Source organism: Bubalus kerabau, chromosome 3, assembly GCF_029407905.1.
Source record: "Bubalus kerabau isolate K-KA32 ecotype Philippines breed swamp buffalo chromosome 3, PCC_UOA_SB_1v2, whole genome shotgun sequence".
Lineage (NCBI taxonomy): Eukaryota > Metazoa > Chordata > Mammalia > Artiodactyla > Bovidae > Bubalus > Bubalus kerabau.
In genome coordinates, this window is record NC_073626.1 from 79,112,368 (window position 1) to 79,133,096 (window position 20,729).

The following is a 20,729-nucleotide window of genomic DNA, read 5'->3' on the forward strand; positions in this document are numbered from 1 at the left end:
AACAAGCATGTAGCAGTATTTAGTCAGCATCATTAAAAAGAAACAAACTAGTAATGTTCTTTGTTGTTGAACTTCATCTAGAATCTCTTCCTTAGACCATGATTTCATGCACACCAAGCAAGGTGGAGGTAGTAATGGGATCTAAGAATTCTAACTGGAGAGGAGGCATTTTTCTATTGTAAACTGAAAATCCACCATTCTAATGAATACAGAAGTTTATTTGCAAATTTAGTTTATATGATACAGTTCCTCTACAATGAAATCAATTCTGAATACCTTGAGAAGATCACTTTTCTGACAAACCTGGACACTGGGAACACCATAACTTGATCAAGTATGGGCCCCAGACAGGCCAGATTCTCTGTCCCATTTTCTTAAATTGCAGTAAGTCAGCATTTTGGTGTCAGCATACATTTAGCTGGAGAATCTCAGGTTTGTGGGTTAGGGTACTGTGAGCAAATGGAGGCCTTCTCTGTTTGCATCAACTAAGGTCATCCTTTACCTGGCAAGTGCTACAGCTTTTACAAAACACTGGAAGAAGTTTCCAAATCCTAGCCATTCTTATAAATCTAGCTTACGCCCAACAACTCCTCAAATTTAAAAAGGTTTTTAGAACTTTCAAAATAATGAAAAATTTGTACAATTTAAACAATAAAAGACCTACAGATATAATATTAAGTAGGAATGCTGTGCTTTGACTTTTTGAAATTAGGAAACTGACTTGAAGAAAAGTACCAGAAAACTAATTTTATAAAGTTTGCTTTTCTGTTTGGCTTGACCCTCTTCTAAACTGCTTTTTGTTGTTTCAATTTTGTCTAAATTTTAGTGGAAATTGGTCTGTTCATTTCTGAAAGCCAACAATTTCCTCCAAGTGCTAAGAAATTTCCCCAGCAGCTAGAGAAAGTTACACTGTATTGTCCCATTGCTGAGAAGAGAACTGGGAAAATAAAACTGAAAACTATTTTACTAAAATAACAAAACAAAAAAGTTAGTTTGTGCTTCAGTTCAGTTCAGTTCAGTCACTCAGTCGAGTCTGACTCTTTGTGACCCCATGAATTGCAGCATGCCAGGCCTCCCTGTCCATCACCAACTCCCGGAGTTCACTCAGACTCACGTCCATCGAGTCAGTGATGAATTGCAGCATGCCAGGCCTCCCTGTCCATCACCAACGCCCAGAGTTCACTCAGACTCACGTCCATCGAGTCAGTGATGCCATCCAGCCATCTCATCCTCTGTTGTCCCCTTCTCCTCTTGCCCCCAATCCCTCCCAGCATCAGAGTCTTTTCCAACGAGTCAACTCTTCGCATGAGGTGGCCAAAGTACTGGAGTTTCAGCTTTAGCATCAGTCCCTCCAATGAACACCCAGGACTGATCTCCTTTTAGAATGGACTGGTTGGATCTCCTTGCAGTCCAAGGGACTCGCAAGAGTCTTCTCCAACACCACACTTCAAAAGCATCAATTCTTCGGCGCTCAGCTTTCTTCATAGTCCAACTCTCACATTCCTACATGACCACTGGAAAAACCATAGCCTTGACTAGATGGACCTTTGTTGGCAATGTCTCTGCTTTTTAATATGCTATCTAGGTTGGTCATAACTTTCCTTTCAAGGAGTAAGCGTCTTTTAATTTCATGGCTGCAGACACCATCTGCAGTGATTTTGGAGCCCAAAAAATAAAGTCTGACACTGTTTCCACCGTTTCCCCATCTATTTGCCATGAAGTGATGGGACCGGATGCCATGATCTTTGTTTTCTGAATGTTGAGCTTTAGGCCAACTTTTTCACTCTCCTTTTTCACTTTCCATCAACAGGCTCTTTAGTTCTTCTTCACTTTCTGCCATAAGGGTGGTGTCATCTGCATATCTGAGGTTATTGACATTTCTCCCGGCAATCTCAATTACAGCTTGTGCTTCCTCCAGCCCAGCGTTTCTCATGATGTACTCTGCATAGAAGTTAAATAAGCAGGGTGACAATACACTGCCTTGATGTACTCCTTTTCCTATTTGGAACCAGTCTGTTGTTCCATGTGCAGTTCTAACTGTTGCTTCCTGACCTGCATTTAGGTTTCTCAAGAGGCAGGTCAGGTGGTCTGGTATTCCCATCTCTTTCAGAATTTTCCACAGTTTATTGTGGTCCACACAGTCAAAGGCTTTGGCATAGTCAATAAAGCAGAAATAGATGTTTTTCTGGAACTCTCTTGCTTTTTCCATGATCCAGCGGATGTTGGCAATTTGATCTCTGGTTCCTCTGCCTTTTCTAAAACCAGCTTGAACATCTGGAAGTTCACGGTTCACGTATTGCTGAAGCCTGGCTTGGAGAATTTTGAGCATTACTTTACTAGCGTGTGAGATTAGTGCAATTGTGCGGTAGTTTGAGCATTCTCTGGCATTGCCTTTCTTTGGGATTGGAATGAAAACTGACCTTTTCCAGTCCTGTGGCCACTGCTGAGTTTTCCAAATTTGCTCACATGTTGAGTGCAGCACTTTCACAGCATCATCTTTCAGGATTTGAAATAGCTCAACTGGGATTCCATCACCTCCACTAGCTTTGTTCATAGTGATGCTTTCTAAGGCCCACTTGACTTCACATTCTAGTATGTCTGGCTCTAGGTGAGTGATCACACCATCATGATTATCTGGATTGTGAGATCTTTTTTGTACAGTTCTTCTGTGTATTATTGCCACCTCTTCTTTTTTTTTTTTTAATTTTATTTATTTTTTTAAATTTTATTTTTAAACTTTACATAATTGCATTAGTTTTGCCAAATATCAAAATGAATCCACCACAGGTATACATGTGTTCCCCACCCTAAACCCTCCTCCCTCCCCATACCATCCCTCTGGGTCGTCCCAGTGCACTAGCCCCAAGCATCCAGTATCCTGCATCGAACCTGGACTGGCAACTCGTTTCATACATGATATTTTACATGTTTCAATGCCATTCTCCCAAATCTTCCCACCCTCTCCCTCTCCCACAGAGTCCATAAGACTGTTCCATACATCAGTGTCTCTTTTGCTGTCTCGTACACAGGGTTATTGTTACCATCTTTCTAAATTCCATATATATGCGTTAGTATACTGTGTTGGTGTTTTTCTTTCCAACTCACTTCACTCTGTATAATAGGCTCCAGTTTCATCCACCTCATTAGAACTGATTCAAATGTGTTCTTTTTAATGGCTGAGTAATACTCCATTGTGTATATGTACCACAGCTTTCTTATCCATTCAACTGCTGATGGACATCTAGGTTGCTTCCATGTCCTGGCTATTATAAACAGTGCTGCGATGAACATTGGGGTACATGTGTCTCTTTCCCTTCTGGTTTCCTCAGTGTGTATGCCCAGCAGTGGGATTGCTGGATCATAAGGCGGTTCTATTTCCAGTTTTTTAAGGAATCTCCACACTGTTCTCCATAGTGGCTGTACTAGTTTACATTCCCACCAACAGTGTAAGAGGGTTCCCTTTTCTCCACACCCCCTCCAGCATTTATTACTTGTAGACTTTTGGATCGCAGCCATTCTGACTGGTGTGAAATGGTACCTCATAGTGGTTTTGATTTGCATTTCTCTGATAATGAGTGATGTTGAGCATCTTTTCATGTGTTTGTTAGCCATCTGTATGTCTTCTTTGGAGAAATGTCTATTTAGTTCTTTGGCCCATTTTTTGATTGGGTCATTTATTTTTCTGGAGTTGAGCTGTAGGAGTTGCTTGTATATTTTTGAGATTAGCTGTTTGTCAGTTGCTTCATTTGCTATTATTTTCTCCCATTCTGAAGGCTGTCTTTTCACCTTGCTAATAGTTTCCTTTGATGTGCAGAAGCTTTTAAGGTTAATTAGGTCCCATTTGTTTATTTTTGCTTTTATTTCCAATATTCTGGGAGGTGGGTCATAGAGGATCCTGCTGTGATGTATGTCAGAGAGTGTTTTGCCTATGTTCTCCTCTAGGAGTTTTATAGTTTCTGGTCTTACGTTTAGATCTTTAATCCATTTTGAGTTTATTTTTGTGTATGGTGTTAGAAAGTGTTCTAGTTTCATTCTTTTACAAGTGGTTGACCAGATTTCCCAGCACTACTTGTTAAAGAGATTGTCTTTAATCCATTGTATATTCTTGCCTCCTTTGTCAAAGATAAGGTGTCCATATGTGCGTGGATTTATCTCTGGGCTTTCTGTTTTGTTCCATTCATCTATATTTCTGTCTTTGTGCCAGTACTATTGCCACCTCTTCTTAATCTCTTCTTCTTCTGTTAGGTCCATACCATTTCTGTCCTTTATCGAACCCATCTTTGCATGAAATGTTCCCTTGGCATCTCTAATTTTCTTGAAGAGATCTCTAGTCTTTCCTATTCTGTGCTTATGAGTTAAAAAAAAAAAAAGGACTTGAGTTTGTGTACAATGCTCACTAAATTGTACTTTAAAAAAATGAATTATTGGATTCAACATTCTAGGTTGGCTCTTTCCTTTTCTCGAGAAGTTTTACTATAAACCAGTAACTTATTTCAAACTAAAAACAATGCTTACAACATATCTGACTGGTAAATTTAAGCAGTTGTAACTTAGTCTAAAAAAAGTGACCTTACCTGCCTTCTCCACCCCATGCAGAATTTGGTGTAATAATCACTTCTCGACAGTTATCAGTGTCTGTATTATACACATAAAGTTTCAATGGTTTTGCTTCATGTGTTTCAATAAGGCTGAATAGATCTTCAGACTGCAAAAGCATTACAGAAGAAAAATGTTTTTGTTACTTAATTTTTGAATAGTAGGTCTCAAATAGTAGATATCAAACCTAGTTAATATTTAAAACAAACAAACAAAAACACACCTAAAAGAACAACAACAACAAAACACACACAAAAACCAGATCCTGGGCCCCACCCCTAGGCATAAAAAGCATTTCTTAAATCAGTATTATTAATGCCTACCTATACAACGCAAGGCCTTATGTTCAGTTCGGTAAGACCTAGTCAGTAATTGAGTAAAAGTTTTCCACACCCAAATTCAACATATTCTGCTTTCTTCCTATTATTAAGAGCTGGTTATCTGGGCACCTTTTTTCCTGTCATTTGTAATTGACATTTTGTAATACATATTTGTATTTGTCATTTGTAATACATATTTCCACTAGCAAACAGACAAGGAAAAGGATCCAACTAATATAGCTAAGCCAATTTTGCTGCCTTAGAAAAAGAGAAAATGAAATCAATAATCAAAATGAGGATTTAATTTAATCTTGAGGTACAAGAGACATCTTCCATATTTCTGTTTAACACCCTGAAGCATAAGCTATCTTGATTAGCAAAGACCTAAATTTCAACTCTGAATGTAAAGTATGCAAATATACTTGAAGTTATACATTAATGAGAAAATGTTAAATTATTTTTAGTATCAATAAACAAATTAATTACCTCATTCATGACTGTATCTGCTCCAATGATATAATCACTGTGAGGTCTAAGACCAGCCAGTGCTGCAGGAGAATTTGATTCCACTTCCTAGGATGAAGTGGAATAAAAACTGTGGTTATTGTTTAGTCACTAGGTCTTGTTCGACTCTTTTATGACCCCATGGACTGTAGTCGGACAGGCTCCTTTGTCCATGAGATTTGCTAGGCATGAATACTGGAGTGGGTTGCCATTTCCTCTTCCAGGGGATCTCCCTGACCCAGGGACCGAACCCATGTCCCCAGCATTGGCAGGAGGGTTCTTTATTGCTGAGCCACTAGCGAAACTTCCCCATTAAATTACTGTATATAAAATAATCTTCCAAACTGTATAGTTCAGTCCTTCATTAGAGTAATTTAAACTCTCCTATATTTGTCTTACTAGAGACAATGTCAGATCAGAAGCTATACAATACACCTATTTAAATCTCCGAAACATAAAACACCCAACAATATTTTTATAAATATTTAAAATATTTCTGCAGCTATTTGCTTTAATTTAACTTCTTCTAATGGATAAATCATTAGAAAAAATTTTTAGGCATTTATATTTGCTTTTCTTTCTCAAGCTGTTTTTCTTTTTTATTAAGACATATTTTAAAAGCAATTTTGATTTTCAGAAACTAAAAGTAGCCTAATAATAGCCCTACAGTCTCCCAAATTGGAAACAACCACTATTAAAACACCTTTCTACACTGTTTCTTAAACTGCTAACAGCTCACAGTTGATACATACCAACACATGCCAAACGTTTTCATTTGCCCCATCAAAGCTGCAGAAACGAATGCTGACTCCCAACAAGCCCTGGCCACCCCACATGTTACTTGGTGTAACTGAGGTCTCTCGCAGCTCCAGTGTTTTACTACTGTAGATAAGCATCTTCACAGGTTTTTCAACATTTGCTTTCAGTAGATCTTTAAGGGTATCATTGTCTTTATTCTGTAAACATAGAAATTTTTCTTAATAAATAAAAATCTAATGTTAATTAGCTTAAGCATACAATGGCCCTATTGGAGAAATAATAACTAACGTAAATAAAATATTCAATAAGTAGAGGTTTCATTAACACTCAAATATTCCTCAAAGTAAAAGAATGTCAAGAAATTAGGAACTTATGTTAGTGTAACCGAGTAGGACTCTACAGGACCTCTGGACAGGCCTTCCTCCATATCCTCTGCTGTAGCTCCTCTCTCAAGTACCCAGATTATAGGATCTCATGCATATTTCCTAAGTTTTTCAGATGCTAAAAACTACCACCAAAAGCAAGAAATAACAACTTGAAGATTATAAGCAGGTAGCCACAGACCTTCTGATGCCTAAGGACTGATCACCACCAACCAATCAGGGAACTGTGCATGAGTTGATCACAACCCTGGGATACCCCTCCCTCACCTTGACTTCAAAAATGCTTTGCTGAAACCCTTCAGGGTGTCTGGGTTTTTCTGAGCAGGAACCACCAGTTTTCCTTGCTTGGTCCTAGAACAAACCTTTCTTTGCTATACACTCTTAACATTTCAGTATTGTTTGGCCTCACTGTGTGTCAGGCACACAAACTTGTGCTCAGTAACATTAGCAACAGCTTCTGACTTTTTCTAATAGAATTATGGAATTTGCAGCCCAGCATTATTTGAAATGATCAGGGCTTCAACGATAAAAAACTCTAAATACTCCACAAGAAGACATATTACTAACAGAGTTGGAGTGACTGATTTTAAAATCTAAAACATTGCTAGAGTTAAAGTTTAATTTTGGACTTTACTCCTCACATATACACTTAGTACAAACTGGTAGGAAATAGTATGTTAAACATTTCACTATGTAAATGAATAAAGGCCATTGTATAAGAGATATCAGCAAGTGATGAACAAAAACTTAAGACTGTTGTGAAAAACCAACCAAATAGCCACTGTCATAAGAATCTACTGAAATTATAATATAGTTTCCTTCCTATTGGACTTTACTACCTGTAAACTAAAGCAACTTTTAAAAACTGGTTTTAAGTCTGTACTTTTGGAACACATCTCTGTCTAGTTTCATAACACTATTTCTATATGAGGGGACTGAGTGACAAGAAAATCGGCAAGTTATTTGAGAATGAGTCTTTACTAAATCATTTGTCAATAACCTACAAAAGTCTGACATTTTTGAAAAAGCAACAAAATCACATCTTTCTGCTTAAAAAATAAATAAATAGAAGTCTCCAGTGTCTTTCTTCCTCCCCCTAAACTAATCATTGGAGTGTGAGGTGTAGTATTCTATCAATATATTTGACATTCTCACCTTTACTAACACATGGTTACTTTATTGATATCATACTCTATGTACTGTTTGTAACTAATGAATAAATAAATATCCATCTCAGATAATCTGAAAAACTCTATTTTCAAAAGATGACAAAATATCATAGGTGAAACTACAAAAAGCTGAACTTACTAATCTTGAACCATTAATAGAAACAATAAAATCAAAGAATGGCTCCAGTCCAGCTCTATGTCCTGGGGAATTTTCTTGTACCTGTGAAAACAAAAATGAAAAATGCAAAGCTTAATTACGAACTAAAAGCTAAAGTTTAATATCTATCACTTCAGTTAAAACAGATTAATCTCATTTAAGAGAAAATATAGGTACTCACTAGTTTTCTCATTTCTCTTATCTTCCAGATAATGTCTCTGCAGCTCCCTAAATTCTACTCATTCTTTAAACTCATCTCATGTATGAGGTTTTCCCTCTGGTTCTATTTCACATACTTTCCACTTTTTTGGGGGTGGGAGGAGACAATGCTCCCAGCATGTAGCACACGACATAGCAGACAGTTAATCATCACAACCAAGTGGCAAATTCAAATTAATTTATTCTATTTATGGCATGACTACTACTAGCAAGGTACCATTTGGTTACAAAACTAATGTAGGAACGCAGCTGCTGTTGGGAAAACATTATCTGCAGAGTATCAGGCAAGAAGGGGAGACGGAGGACACACGGACCTCTAATAACTGTAATACGAAAGCCAACAGGTTGAGAGTCACACGCACAAAGTTCTAAGGGCGAGATTAAATCTGGGTGAAGAAGTTTCCTAGGGGAAAAAATGACATTTGAATTGTGCTTTAAAAGGAGGGTAGAACTAAGAAAGGATAAGGGGGATGAGAAAAAACACCTGAAAGCTGAAAGAACAATATGAGTAAAAACCCAAAATAAGAATGAAAAATGAGGATAATGTAGCTAGCTGGAGACAACAGGTGGAAGGGGACAGAAATGAACTATGTGCAACATTCTGTGCGAATCAGCAGTTTTCAGGCTTTCATCAGATTCTTAAAGGGTATCTCCATGACCCAAATAAAGTGTTAAAATAATGGATTTTTGCAATTCTTTTATTTTACAGGTGAAGAAATCATTTTAGGACTTGCCTATGGACGGAGGAGCCTTGTAGGTTGCAGTCCATGGGGTCGCTAGGAGTCGGACACGATTAAGCAACTACACTTTCCCTTTTCACTTTCCTGCATTGGAGAAGGAAATGGCAACCCACTCCAGTGTTCTTGCCTGGAGAATCCCAGGGACGGGGGAGCCTGGTGGGGTTCCGTCTATGGGCTCGCACAGGGTCAGACATGACTGAAGCGACTTAGCAGCAGCAGCAGCATGGTCTCAAAGTAGGGAATTGGTAGGGATGAAACTCAAAAGTATATCTTATTAACCATTAGTCCAGTAAGAAGGATGGAAAGAAAGAATGGAGCTAGACTTACAGAGGATTTTACTTGGAAGATTAAGATTCACCTAGCTTCTCAACAACTCAAATGTTTAGCATCTCAAATTTGAAATGCATTAAAATAAACTATTAAACTTCCTAAATTTGCAATAACACAAATATCAGGAGCTAGTAATGGCAGTGATGACAAAAGAGCAAAAACTTAATAGAAACAATTTTGCATTTCCTCTAAAATATTTTCATAATGTTTTAAGAATTTTTATTCTGCTTGACGTTACTAAATACTGTCAAAACTATCCCATGAAGAGAGTTTGCATTGATATTTGTAGGCTGATCCTCTGTAATAGCCCAGTTTTAATAATCAATTCTGAGGCTAATGCAAATAAAAGATTCACATCCATCCACACACAAATCTGCAGCTATTCACACAGTAACAAATCATTTGAATACTTTCAAAACAGAACCCAAGTTGTTCCCAGAATATGTTCTTCTAATACCAGACTTCACAAATGAGACAATCTTGAACTGATGATACAGTCATTATTTTTTAATTAATACTACCTTTTATTCATTTAAAGCCAAATTATACTATTATTGCCTCCAAAGAAGTAAAAACTAGATTTTCTTCATTTGTCATAGTAAGGAATAGTTTGTTATAAAAATGGCTCAATGTTTAACTTACTAAAACTGATCTTGCTTTATGTAAAATTTCCTGCAAATGTGGGACTAAAACCATTTTTGTAAATTAAACAAGTTAAATATCAAAAGGATTTATTATTTAAAGGTGTTGGTTCTAATAATCAGTACATACCTGCTTATTTTCTTTATACCCTTTTCTTAAATGGGGCTTATTTTATATTCCATATATTATCAAGCAAAATGTCTAGAACCCAAAATGGCACACAGATTTCTCCTTAAATGGCAACTCAAAAAGGAAAAGGGTGGCTGCCTAGAGCTGCTCTAAGAACGGAGAGGTTGAGTCACAGCTAGCTGGCAAAAGGTCACGATCCTCTAGGTGTAAAATGCCCGTCTGTTAGGTTCGTATCATTTAGGTGTGAAATGCCTGAGGTGTGAAAAGAAGACAGCTACTGCAGACCCTTTCTTATGTTAATAGGGTCCACATCTAATCAAATAATTCTCTGATTCAGAATGTTCCCAAATTACCACTTTTTTTTTTTTTTAAGAAACCAAATAGTCCATTGATCAATTTCAGACTTCTCCGCTGAGGCTGCCAACAGTTTACCTTTACCAATACCTCTGTAATGTCATCAGCCTAGAAAGGTGAGCCCACACACTGATTCTTATCATGCCACCTTCCAAGTATCAAGTTTTACCACTATCTATTTGAAATAGAAAGTCTCCAATACCATTAGGATTATTCTTCCCCAGAATTCAAAAGATTCAATAGCTAAATTTGGATTCTAACATAAATAAACCAAGATAATCCTTTCTCTATTTTTCATTTTCATCTACGACAAACATCAATCTGTTTCTAAAGGACCTTGAAATTAATTTCTTTCCTAAATTTATTTACATTGTTAGTACCAGTACAACTCTGGCAACGAGGTATTTTACTTAACTATGGCTAGGAAGCCAGCAGAGGGAGCCCTAGAAAATGCTCTCTTTGACCCTAATTCTTTAAAACAGAACTTCCTACATTTTATAGCATTGAAAATAAACTCTACAACACCGCAAATTAAACATCCACACAGGCAAGTTTCTCTGGCAATATTATCCACTGATGAGACTCTTTCAGGCATCTAATCTCTCAAGCATTAGATTATCACTCCACTACCTTGTCCCCTGTGAGAGATCTCTTGACTGTTGATTCATCGCCAGCTTCCTGAACCATCTTAATTACAAAAGAAAAAAGAAAAGAAAAGATACATATACCTGGCCTAATGGGCTAAATATCATGGGCCAAATATCATGGAAGTTTAAGATGGATAAATTAAATCTGAAAGTTTAATAATTAAGATTTTACATGACTTTGAAAAAATGTACAGTGAAAAGATAAAAGAGTTTTAGAGCAAAACCCTCTTGATTTTGAGTCATGGTTTGCCTACTTAATAGCTTTTTGAGCTGGGAAAAGTTTACCATCCTGGGTCTCAATTTTCTCATTTGCAAGGAAGAGATAACACCATCTACTTTAGAAGAATACTGTAGAGATTGAGTGAGCTTAACTTCATGAAATGCCTAGTGAAGTCTCTGACATATGATAAGAGTCATACAAATCTTAAGTTCAACTTCCTACCTCCACAAACCACCACCTGAGGGCAAATTTTTTTAAGCTATTAATTCCTGGACACTGCATTATTTTTCTGGCTATGTATTAATTCTCTCACTCCTTAAAAAAAAAAGAAAAAAAAAGAGGAAAAGACACAGAACATTAGTTAGCTAAGAGGAGACAAATCATTTTCTTAATGTTGTCTCTCAAAACTCAAATCCGTATGGATAGCAGATCTAAACATAAAAGGTAAAACAAAGAAGCTTTTAGAGAAAAACAAGAGAACATCTTTTGGATCATCAAGTATGAAGACTTCTTAAACCGAACACAAAAAGCTAACCATAATTTTTTTTTAAACTTGACAAACTTTACTGAAACTATGAACTTCTGCTCATCAAAGACACAATTAAGAGTGAAAAGATATGCCATGTATTCAAAAAAGGAATTGCATTTAGAACAAATCCAAAACTACTGCAAATCAAAAAGGAAGAGTGAAACCACAATAAGACACCACATCACATTCACAAAAACTGCTAAAGTAAAAAAGACAGTAACAAGGATTGGTAGGGATGTAGAGAAACTAGAAGCCTCATATACTGATGGTGGAAATGTAAAATGGTGCAGCCTCTGTGGAAAACAGTTTTGCAGATCCTCAAAATGTTAAATACAGAGTTATTGCACGACCTAGCAATTTCATTTCTACGTATATAGCCAGTAGAAATAAACATGTCTGTGTAAAAACCTGCACACAAATTTCATTATCTGTGCAATTCATAATAGCCAGAAAGTGACAATAAGCCAAATGTCCTTCAACTGATGAATGAATAAACTAAATGTGGTACTTACAGAACGGAATATGATTTGGCAATAAAAAGAAATTAAGTATTAACACACGTTAAGACATGAGTGAACCTTGAAAACACTGAGCTAAGTGAAAGAAGCTAGTCACAAAGACCATATAATATGTAATTCCATTTATAAGAAACGTCCAGAATAGGCAAATCCACAGAAAGGAGATTACTAGTGACCAGGGGATGGGAGCGGGGGGAACAGAGAGCAGCTGCTAATGGGTATAGAGTTTCTTTCTGGGGTGATAAAAAGGTCCTGAATGAAGATACTAATGATGGTTGCACAACTCTGTGAATATACTAAACCACCACTGTACTGTGAAGTTTAAAACATGATTTTAATGGTATGTAAATTGTAAGCTCAATAAATCTGTTTAAAAAAGCAGACAGACAACTTAAAGAAATGGAGAAAAGGTTTTAGCAGATACTAAACAAAAGAACAATGGACTGGTTCAAAATTGGGAAAGGAGTACATCAAGGCTGTATATTGTCACCCTGCTTATTTAACTTACATGCAAAGTACATCATGCAAAATGCCCGGCCAGATTAATCACAACCTGGAATCAAGACAGCCAGGAGAAATAGCAACTTCAGATATGCAGATGATACCACTTTAGGGCAGAAAGTGAAGAGGGAACTCTCACCTCTTTATGAAGGTGAAAGAGGAGAGTAAAAAAGCTGGCTTAAAACTCAACATTCAAAAAACGAAGATCACAGCATCTGGTCCTATCACTTCATGGCAACACAGGTGGGGAGAATGTAGAAACAGTGTCAGATTTCATTTTTTTGGGCTCAAAATCACTGCAGATGGTGACTGCAGCCATGAAATTAAAAGATGCTTGCTCCTTGGAAGAAAAGTTATGGCCAACCCAGACAGCATATTAAAAAGCAGAGACATTACTTTGCCAACAAAGGTCCGACGACTCAAGGCTATGGTTTTTCCTGTGGTCATGTATGGATGTGAGAGTTGGGACTGTGAAGAAAGCTGAGCGCCAAAGAATTGATGCTTTTGAACTGTGGTGTTGGAGAAGACTCATGAAGAGTCCCTTGGACTGCAAGGAGATCCAATCAGTCCATCCTAAAGGAAATCAGTCCTGAATATTCATTGGAAGGACTGATGTTGAAGCTGAAACTCCAATACTTTGGCCACCTAATGCGAAGAACTGACTAATTTGAAAAGACCCTGATGCTGGGAGGAATTGGGGGCAGGAGGAGAAGGGGACAACAGAGGATAAGATGGTTGGATGGCATCACCAACTCAATGGACATGACTTTGAGTAAACTCTGGGAGTTGGTGATGGACAGGGAGGCCTGGCGTGCTGCAGTCCATGGAGTCGCAAAGAGTCGGACACAACTGAGCGACTGAACTGAACTGAACTGAAGGGTGTGGCCAGAAAGGGAAAGAATGCTGGTTACACGAGTGTGTTGTTTCTGAAAAATTCATCAAGCAGTACACTTACATATAAAAAGTCTTAAGATATGGTCCTTCTATCCAAAAAGTAGAAATGAAATCACAATCTTAAGAACATACACCTAACACCTCACCTACAAGGGACACAGTTTGAAAGCCAGCAATTAAGTCTAAAAGGACTGAGCCCAATGTAAAGGCCACAAAGTAACTTGCTCTAACACTCATTCTTTTTAACAACATAAAAAGAAACAGTTCTCCATAAGCACTCTAGAAAAAACAGCTACAATACGCAACATGGCATTTGCTACACATTTTATACTCTTCCAAGAAGCAAAAAGTGAGTTTATGACAGAAACTGCATAGTGAAGGGGCAGCCATCTCTACTACATAAAAATAAATTAGCACCAGTGATTGGAAGCTGGATTCTGAATCACCAACTATACATAAATAATCCCTAATGCGGATTCACTCAATCACTACAGGCAGTTTCAGTGGATTCTGAGATCGATTTAGTGAATCATGACAGAACTGACAAATGTCAAAATAGAGAAGTACCAAAAACTCATGCCTTAGTAAGGGTCACCCCAGGAAGAGTCTGTACCCATTAAACAGCTGCTCCTCATAGTCCCAGACCCTGGTAACCACTATCCTAGTTCCTGTTTCTATGGATTTGCCTATTCCGGACATCTCATATAAAATCATTCAACATGTGATCTTTGTGACTGACTTCTTTGTGTACAGACCTAATCGTTCCATACTGGGTTGATTTCCAGTGAGGTATTCATCTCTTTACTTTGCACTTCCATCTAAAGGATACAGAACTAATACCTTAAAGCAAGGAAAGGAAACCACACACTACTTTCTGAACACAGGATATCACCAGATGAGCTGTTTTGTAAGCTTATATGCAAAGATATCCAAGCTTCTGGCTGGTATATAGGAGATGTGGGATCGATCCCTGCATCAGGAAGATCCCCTGGAAGAGGGCATGGCAACCCCCACTCCAGTATTCTTGCCTGGAGAATTCCACGGCCAAAGGAGCCTGGTGGGCTGCAGTCCATGGGGTTGCAAGGAGTCAGACACGACTCAAGTGACTGAGCACCCATGCACGCATTCACAATTGTGTGGTAAATAATTTTGAAACAGACTAGAAGAGTTCAAGGCTCACCTGTTAAAACATTTCTTCTCACATGCTCTACCAAAATAACTCAAAAGATATTGCTCTCTTGATTCTGACCCTATAACTTGTAACATATAGAGCAATTACAAATAAAATTCAGATAACTAAATGAAGTAAAAACCCATCACTACATAATAGCTTTCTAGAATAGATCTGTAGGTTAGAAAAACGATATTAAAAGAAATCAGTCTGCTCCAAAAGAAACTAAAACTCTGACAACATGCCACCTCATTTTATACTCTTCAAATACCAACTCAGGTACTTGTTTCTTAGGGAAAGAAAACTTGCTTTGTGACCTCAGGCAATAATCTCTCCTGTTCCTTTTCTTTAGCTGTACAGTGAGGAGGCTGACTAGATAGTTTTTAAGATCTAATGACTCAGCAAGAAAGAAGTCTCTTGCTAAGCTATCTACTGATTCTCTAGTGTAGATCAAACTCAACAAGATCGTTTTAATCATATAGACTTTTAGTCATTTTAGTTCACGTGTTCAGTAACAAAAATGGCAAAGCAATGAAAAGAATACTGGCACTCATCTGTCTTTTAACATACAGATATAAAATTTCCTCCAAAACGAGGATCTTCAAAAATTAAGCACATTTATAAAAGAATGGGTCAGATCTGATCCAAAACTTAAAACAGCATCAAAGTACATGGTTAGGTACACGAACAAAAGTAGCTGCTGAATGACTAAGTAGAAATACTATTTAAAATGTTTACAAGTTTAACAGTATTGTCACTACAGTAGTGGTTCTCAGTGGTGACAAAATAATGTAAATGCTCATAAAGGCACCAGCTAACATTTATTGAGTTTTTAACCACAGTCCAGACCCTATGTTAAGTGCTTTACATGGAATATGCCATTTAATCTTCAGAATAACCAATGAGGTGGTGGACAGCACAGTTTTAATAAACAATGCGCTCAATGTTTTTCCAAAGTATTTTCATATACACTATTTGATGCGGTTTTTAGTTTTTTAAAAAAAGGCATTACTACTGGAGGAGGCATTCCTACTCTCCCCACTTTTCAGATAAAAAGAACAAAGCTCAAAGAAGTTCAATGATTTGTCCAAGGAAAAACAATGAATTGGTGGAATGACACTAGAATCTAGTGATTCGTGAGGGTGGTTTCCAATGGTCGGTTACGATAGTTTCTCAATGTATCTATCCATGTCCACAAGGTTCCTTGTTGCCGAAAATGTGCTTAAATGCTTTCTCACTAGTGCTTAAAAAAAACAAACACACAAGCAAAACCCAAAGAACCCCAGCACCATTCTCTTCATGCTGTAGTAAATTTATATGCAATGTCAAAAGGAAGTACAGTCTCCCAAAGTCAGTCCTTTGGCTTTGCATATATTGTGTAGGAAAAAATCATCTTACTTGATAATCTACAGCTCCCAAGGCAAGCTACAGTCAGATTCTAAAGCATATGTCAAATCTTTATGGATATTTTCTACTTAGATTGTTAACTGATATTTTACTAGTGTTATCAAGCAATATAATTAACCATTTTGGTAGAATATTAAAGCCAACAAAATGAATGTACTAATGTTAGTGGTTTTTCTAAGTTCAATTCTTATGAAGACTTCACGGTAATTATTTAAAATCCCTGTCAATATTTGACCCAGAAAGCCACTAAAGCCAGTTCTGTGTACTTTACTACTTAATGACCAGAGCCAGAAACCATAATCACCCACCAAGAGCAGGTCTCTCCAAACGAGGATCCTTAAGTCCATGTGTAAGAATACTCTTCATCATAAAAAATATATAAGGGTATACAAACAACGTGATGGTATTAATTTGTTTGAGGCTTTTTAATATTGGAAAAAGTTTATGTTCAATGATACTGCCAACTCCTAAAAGTGTCCTAAGGTTCACCTACACTGTATTTCTTATAATGAATAAAACACTCCTGTGTGCCTGTGCTCAGTCACTCAGTTGTGTCTGACTCTCTGTGGCCCCATAAACTGCAGCCCGCCAGGCTCCTCTGGCCATGTAATTTCCCAGGCAGGAATACTGGAGTGGGCTGCCATTTCCTTCTTCAGAGGATCTTCCTGACCCAGGGATGGAACCAGCATCTCTTATGTCGGGTTCCTTACCACTAGCGTCACCAAAGCTCAAGTAAAACATTCGTAATAAATGAAGTATTCTGATTCTACATTTGAAAGCAGAATATGTTTATGAAACAATTCATAGCCTTTTACTAGCAGAGGTCAATTTTGGGAGCAGGTTAAAATCTTTAAATGGTGCTTATAAAACTTTTTTCATTATAAGATCATATTTGGAAAATATCAAATAACCCACTGTTTTCTTTTTGCACCCATTGTTTTCAGAGTGAGTGAAAAGAGAAGGGGCTAAGAGTGAGATTTTTATGTTTTTCAAATGGGGGTATGAGTTAAAAAAGTTAAACACCGTGTTAGAATAAAAAAAATTATGACTACCAAATAATGGGATTTCATTTTCTCAAAATAAGAATGAAGTTGAAATCTTGCAGGATGTAATGTAGATTACTTAGGTACCATTAAGAAAGAGCACATCTACATAACAGTAGATATGGTCTTGGTATTGTTTTCTATTGAAATAATTTCACTTACTGTCCCTTTATCCTCTAAGGAGAATACCTAATACTGCCCAGTAGCCAGCAAATGGCTCAGAAGATAAAGGCCTGTTATTACACTGGAGACGCAATTCATCTCAATGGCCTTTCCTTCAAAGCTTCCATCATCTCAAAATCTCTCTCGGAGGAAATTATAAGGAATAGTGAACATGACATTTTCCATGTCCCCATACTGTTGTGAACACCAGCTCCAGAATGTCCTCAGATATCCCCCATTTCAAAGAGTATGAAGTGCAGAGTAGAATTAATTTGAATATTTTAATTTAGAAACATCTTACAAGGGACACCCATAAGGCAACTCCAAAAATTTTGAAAATGGCCTTGATGGTTTCACTTGATAACAGAAAATCTAGGCAAGAATTCTCTATTAAATACAGTTACTTCAACGGTAGTAACTTCTAACAAGGCTGAGAAGTTCTGGCTAACAGTTCTCCTGCTTTATGTTAGGATTAGAGAATGGGAATAAAAGTGGTATGCATGGTGAACACAGAATCAGACCCAGTCCATATGGAAATCCAAAATATAATGTTATTTTTCTTTTCTTTTTCTTTTGGGCTTACCACGCAGCTTATGGAGTCTGCCAGGAAATTTCCTATAACGTTATTTTTAAAAGGAAGCTTCTCACCAAATTTTAACATCTTCTACTAGTAGTCCACTTTAAAAGATAATTTTTATAACTATATTTTTAAAAAATATATAAATATTTCAGTCACTGTGAACATGTTGGGAAAATAAAAGAATAAAAATGTTGCCATCCACCAATTATCCTTTTAATATCCTGGCTTTTTAGCTTTCCATTTTCCTGGGCACTTGAATGCATATGCACATACACATACATGAAGGCACATCTATGAACCCAGAGTGTTTTGAAACATAGTTTTCACTGAATGCATAGCCTTCCAATCTGCAGTTAGGCCCTAACTTATTTAACAGCTCCTCAGCTGTTGGATAAGTTGTAAAGCTAACATCCTATGATAACTTTTGGCCATACTGTAATATACTTAAATATGTTAAGTTACTCAAAATCTTTGTGAAACGTGGCTAAGGGGCAACGTTAGTCACAGAAAAAAAAAAAAAGGACGGGAAAAAATTTTAACAGCAGTTACCTTTAGATGGTAAGATTACAGGTAATTGAGGTTCTTTGTTAAACTTTTTGAACTTATCCAAATGATTTCTAATAAACGTGCTGATAAGCAGAAAACAATGTAGCAATTTACTAAAATGGAGACCAATGTTCATATAACTAGACATTAGAATTCACTAATATGGGGAAATACAATTCAGTGAAGATAAAAGGTAGCATTTAAGGTTGTAGATAAATACCTATAACAACAAAAGACTAGAAAAACTAAGTGTCTATCACCAGGGGGTGGTGCTTAACCAAACTATATTACAACAGATTCACTAAGGAGCTAAGAGAAAGTGAGAAGCCGATCTCTGTGTGCTGCTACGGAAAGACAGACGACGCTCTTCTACATTAAGAAGACCAGGGTGTTTAACAGTATGCAGCATGTGATTCTAACAGTTATAAAAGAAAACAGAGTTAAAAGTAGGGGATGGGTGTTGATTGTTTTACATGCATAAAACACTTTGGAAAGGATACATAAACTGCATCAGTCACTTCTAGGTTAAGTATGGAGAGCTGAGTGTGTAATACGATCACAACATGAAAATGTGCATTAATACATAAAAGATAAAAAGTAAATTATTCATAGCAGAAAATCTGGAATCACTTCAAAGTTGTCTCCTAAGTACTTTTTTAAAGCAGAATCTAACAACAGATCTAGAAAAATAATGGAAAAAACAGAAAGTTCCATCTATGAATTGTAGGAATACAATTTAAAAATAACATAATAACTAGCAATGGATATGTGTGCACTATAAACTGGTATTTCAAAACACACTTACACAAGTTTTTATCACTAGCAAGGAAACAGCCAAAGAATTATTAAAGAAAACTAGCTTTTAATTAAACCATTCTAGAACTTATTAAACATGGGTGATTTTATTCCATGATTATCCTGTCATATTTACTCTGGTTTACAAGCTCACTAATCCAGAGACAGAATATACAACCATAACTTAGGCAATAACAAATGGAAATAAGATTTTTATATGTTGAGATTTAACATAGTACTTTCCTCCTCTAAAAACAAAGATAAAGAAACCAATTACAGAATGGGGCAGAGTGGGTTAGGAACTCTGAAACATTTTAAAAATTCTCCTAAAGTAGATGATCATTACTATTTTTAAAGCTCCCTCTAATAAAACTCAAATGAAAGAAAAATTACTTCATCTTTTGCAACATTTATGCTCCAGATGCGGATTGGAAACTAAGGTTGTCCTTACTAATTCTAAAAACCATATTTATAGATTAATAGTATCTGCAGTACTGAATATGAGTGCTGATTCACTGAGGTGCACCTATGTAAAAAAAAACAAAACCAAACACTCCAACTTGTTTAACATCCCACAGTCATTAACAGAAGTCACCGAACTGGAATCCTTTTGATGTGTACAGCTTTCATTCAGACTTTTAAGATTCATTAATACTGTGCTTTACCTAGAACACGTTATCATAAAAATATCATGAATCCCCAAGGATTCACGGCCACAATCAGTTCGTAATACTGGATAACAAACCCCACAGCAGAGAGGTAGGAATCAAACCAGAGAATACAAAGAAAAATACTGCCACTAACTTTCACTTCACATCTGAGATCTGACAATTCTCCTTCCATTTCCCCCATCAGTGTGGCACCTGGGGATTGGCTTAGCTAAAGGGAACAGGAAGGTATTATGATTTATATATAGATTCCCTTTATTTTCTAGGGAAATTATCCTTTCCACACACCCAGAGTGTGGCTTCAAGAGGAATTTTTAGCAGAATGGAGGGACAAGTAGCTGTGATAATCCTGAAGATCAGAGAGGTGACTGATCACAGCCCCATTAAGCAGATGTCTGGTAATTTAGTTTAAGAGATGTTCTCTCACCTGAAACATGGGACCCAAGGCAGAAGATGAGCGCAGCAATAGGAAGTGCACTTTCCCACTTTCAGTGAAAACGCTCTTGTGAGAAGCTGAGGAGCTGATATCTATTTACACTCTATTATGTCCTGAAATAGCACCATGGATCGGGGCCACTTTGTTAACAGTCCATCATGTTATCACTCACGCAGGTGTCACAGCACACAACCAACACTGCCACTTCCTTGAGGAAAGGACTTCCAATTCCTTGAGGAAAGGATCAGCTCTGTACAACCCAGGCGGTTCATAGCTGGGCCTGAGCAAACGCCTTTCGAAATACTGTTTC

At 37.0% G+C, this 20,729-nt stretch overlaps 1 protein-coding gene across 2 annotated transcripts in view; it reads right to left on the reverse strand.

The window, feature by feature from the left end:
• GORASP2 (golgi reassembly stacking protein 2) overlaps positions 1-20,729 on the reverse strand; it is a 32,281-nt gene that overhangs the window by 10,404 nt on the left and 1,148 nt on the right. For both annotated transcript variants that reach the window (XM_055572266.1, XM_055572265.1), the window contains exons 2-5: positions 7,871-7,951; positions 6,173-6,376; positions 5,403-5,489; positions 4,575-4,705 (exon numbers count right to left, since the gene is read on the reverse strand). In XM_055572266.1, the coding sequence (XP_055428241.1) occupies positions 4,575-4,705; positions 5,403-5,489; positions 6,173-6,376; positions 7,871-7,951 (503 nt within the window). The remainder of the gene's footprint in view (positions 1-4,574; positions 4,706-5,402; positions 5,490-6,172; positions 6,377-7,870; positions 7,952-20,729) is intronic.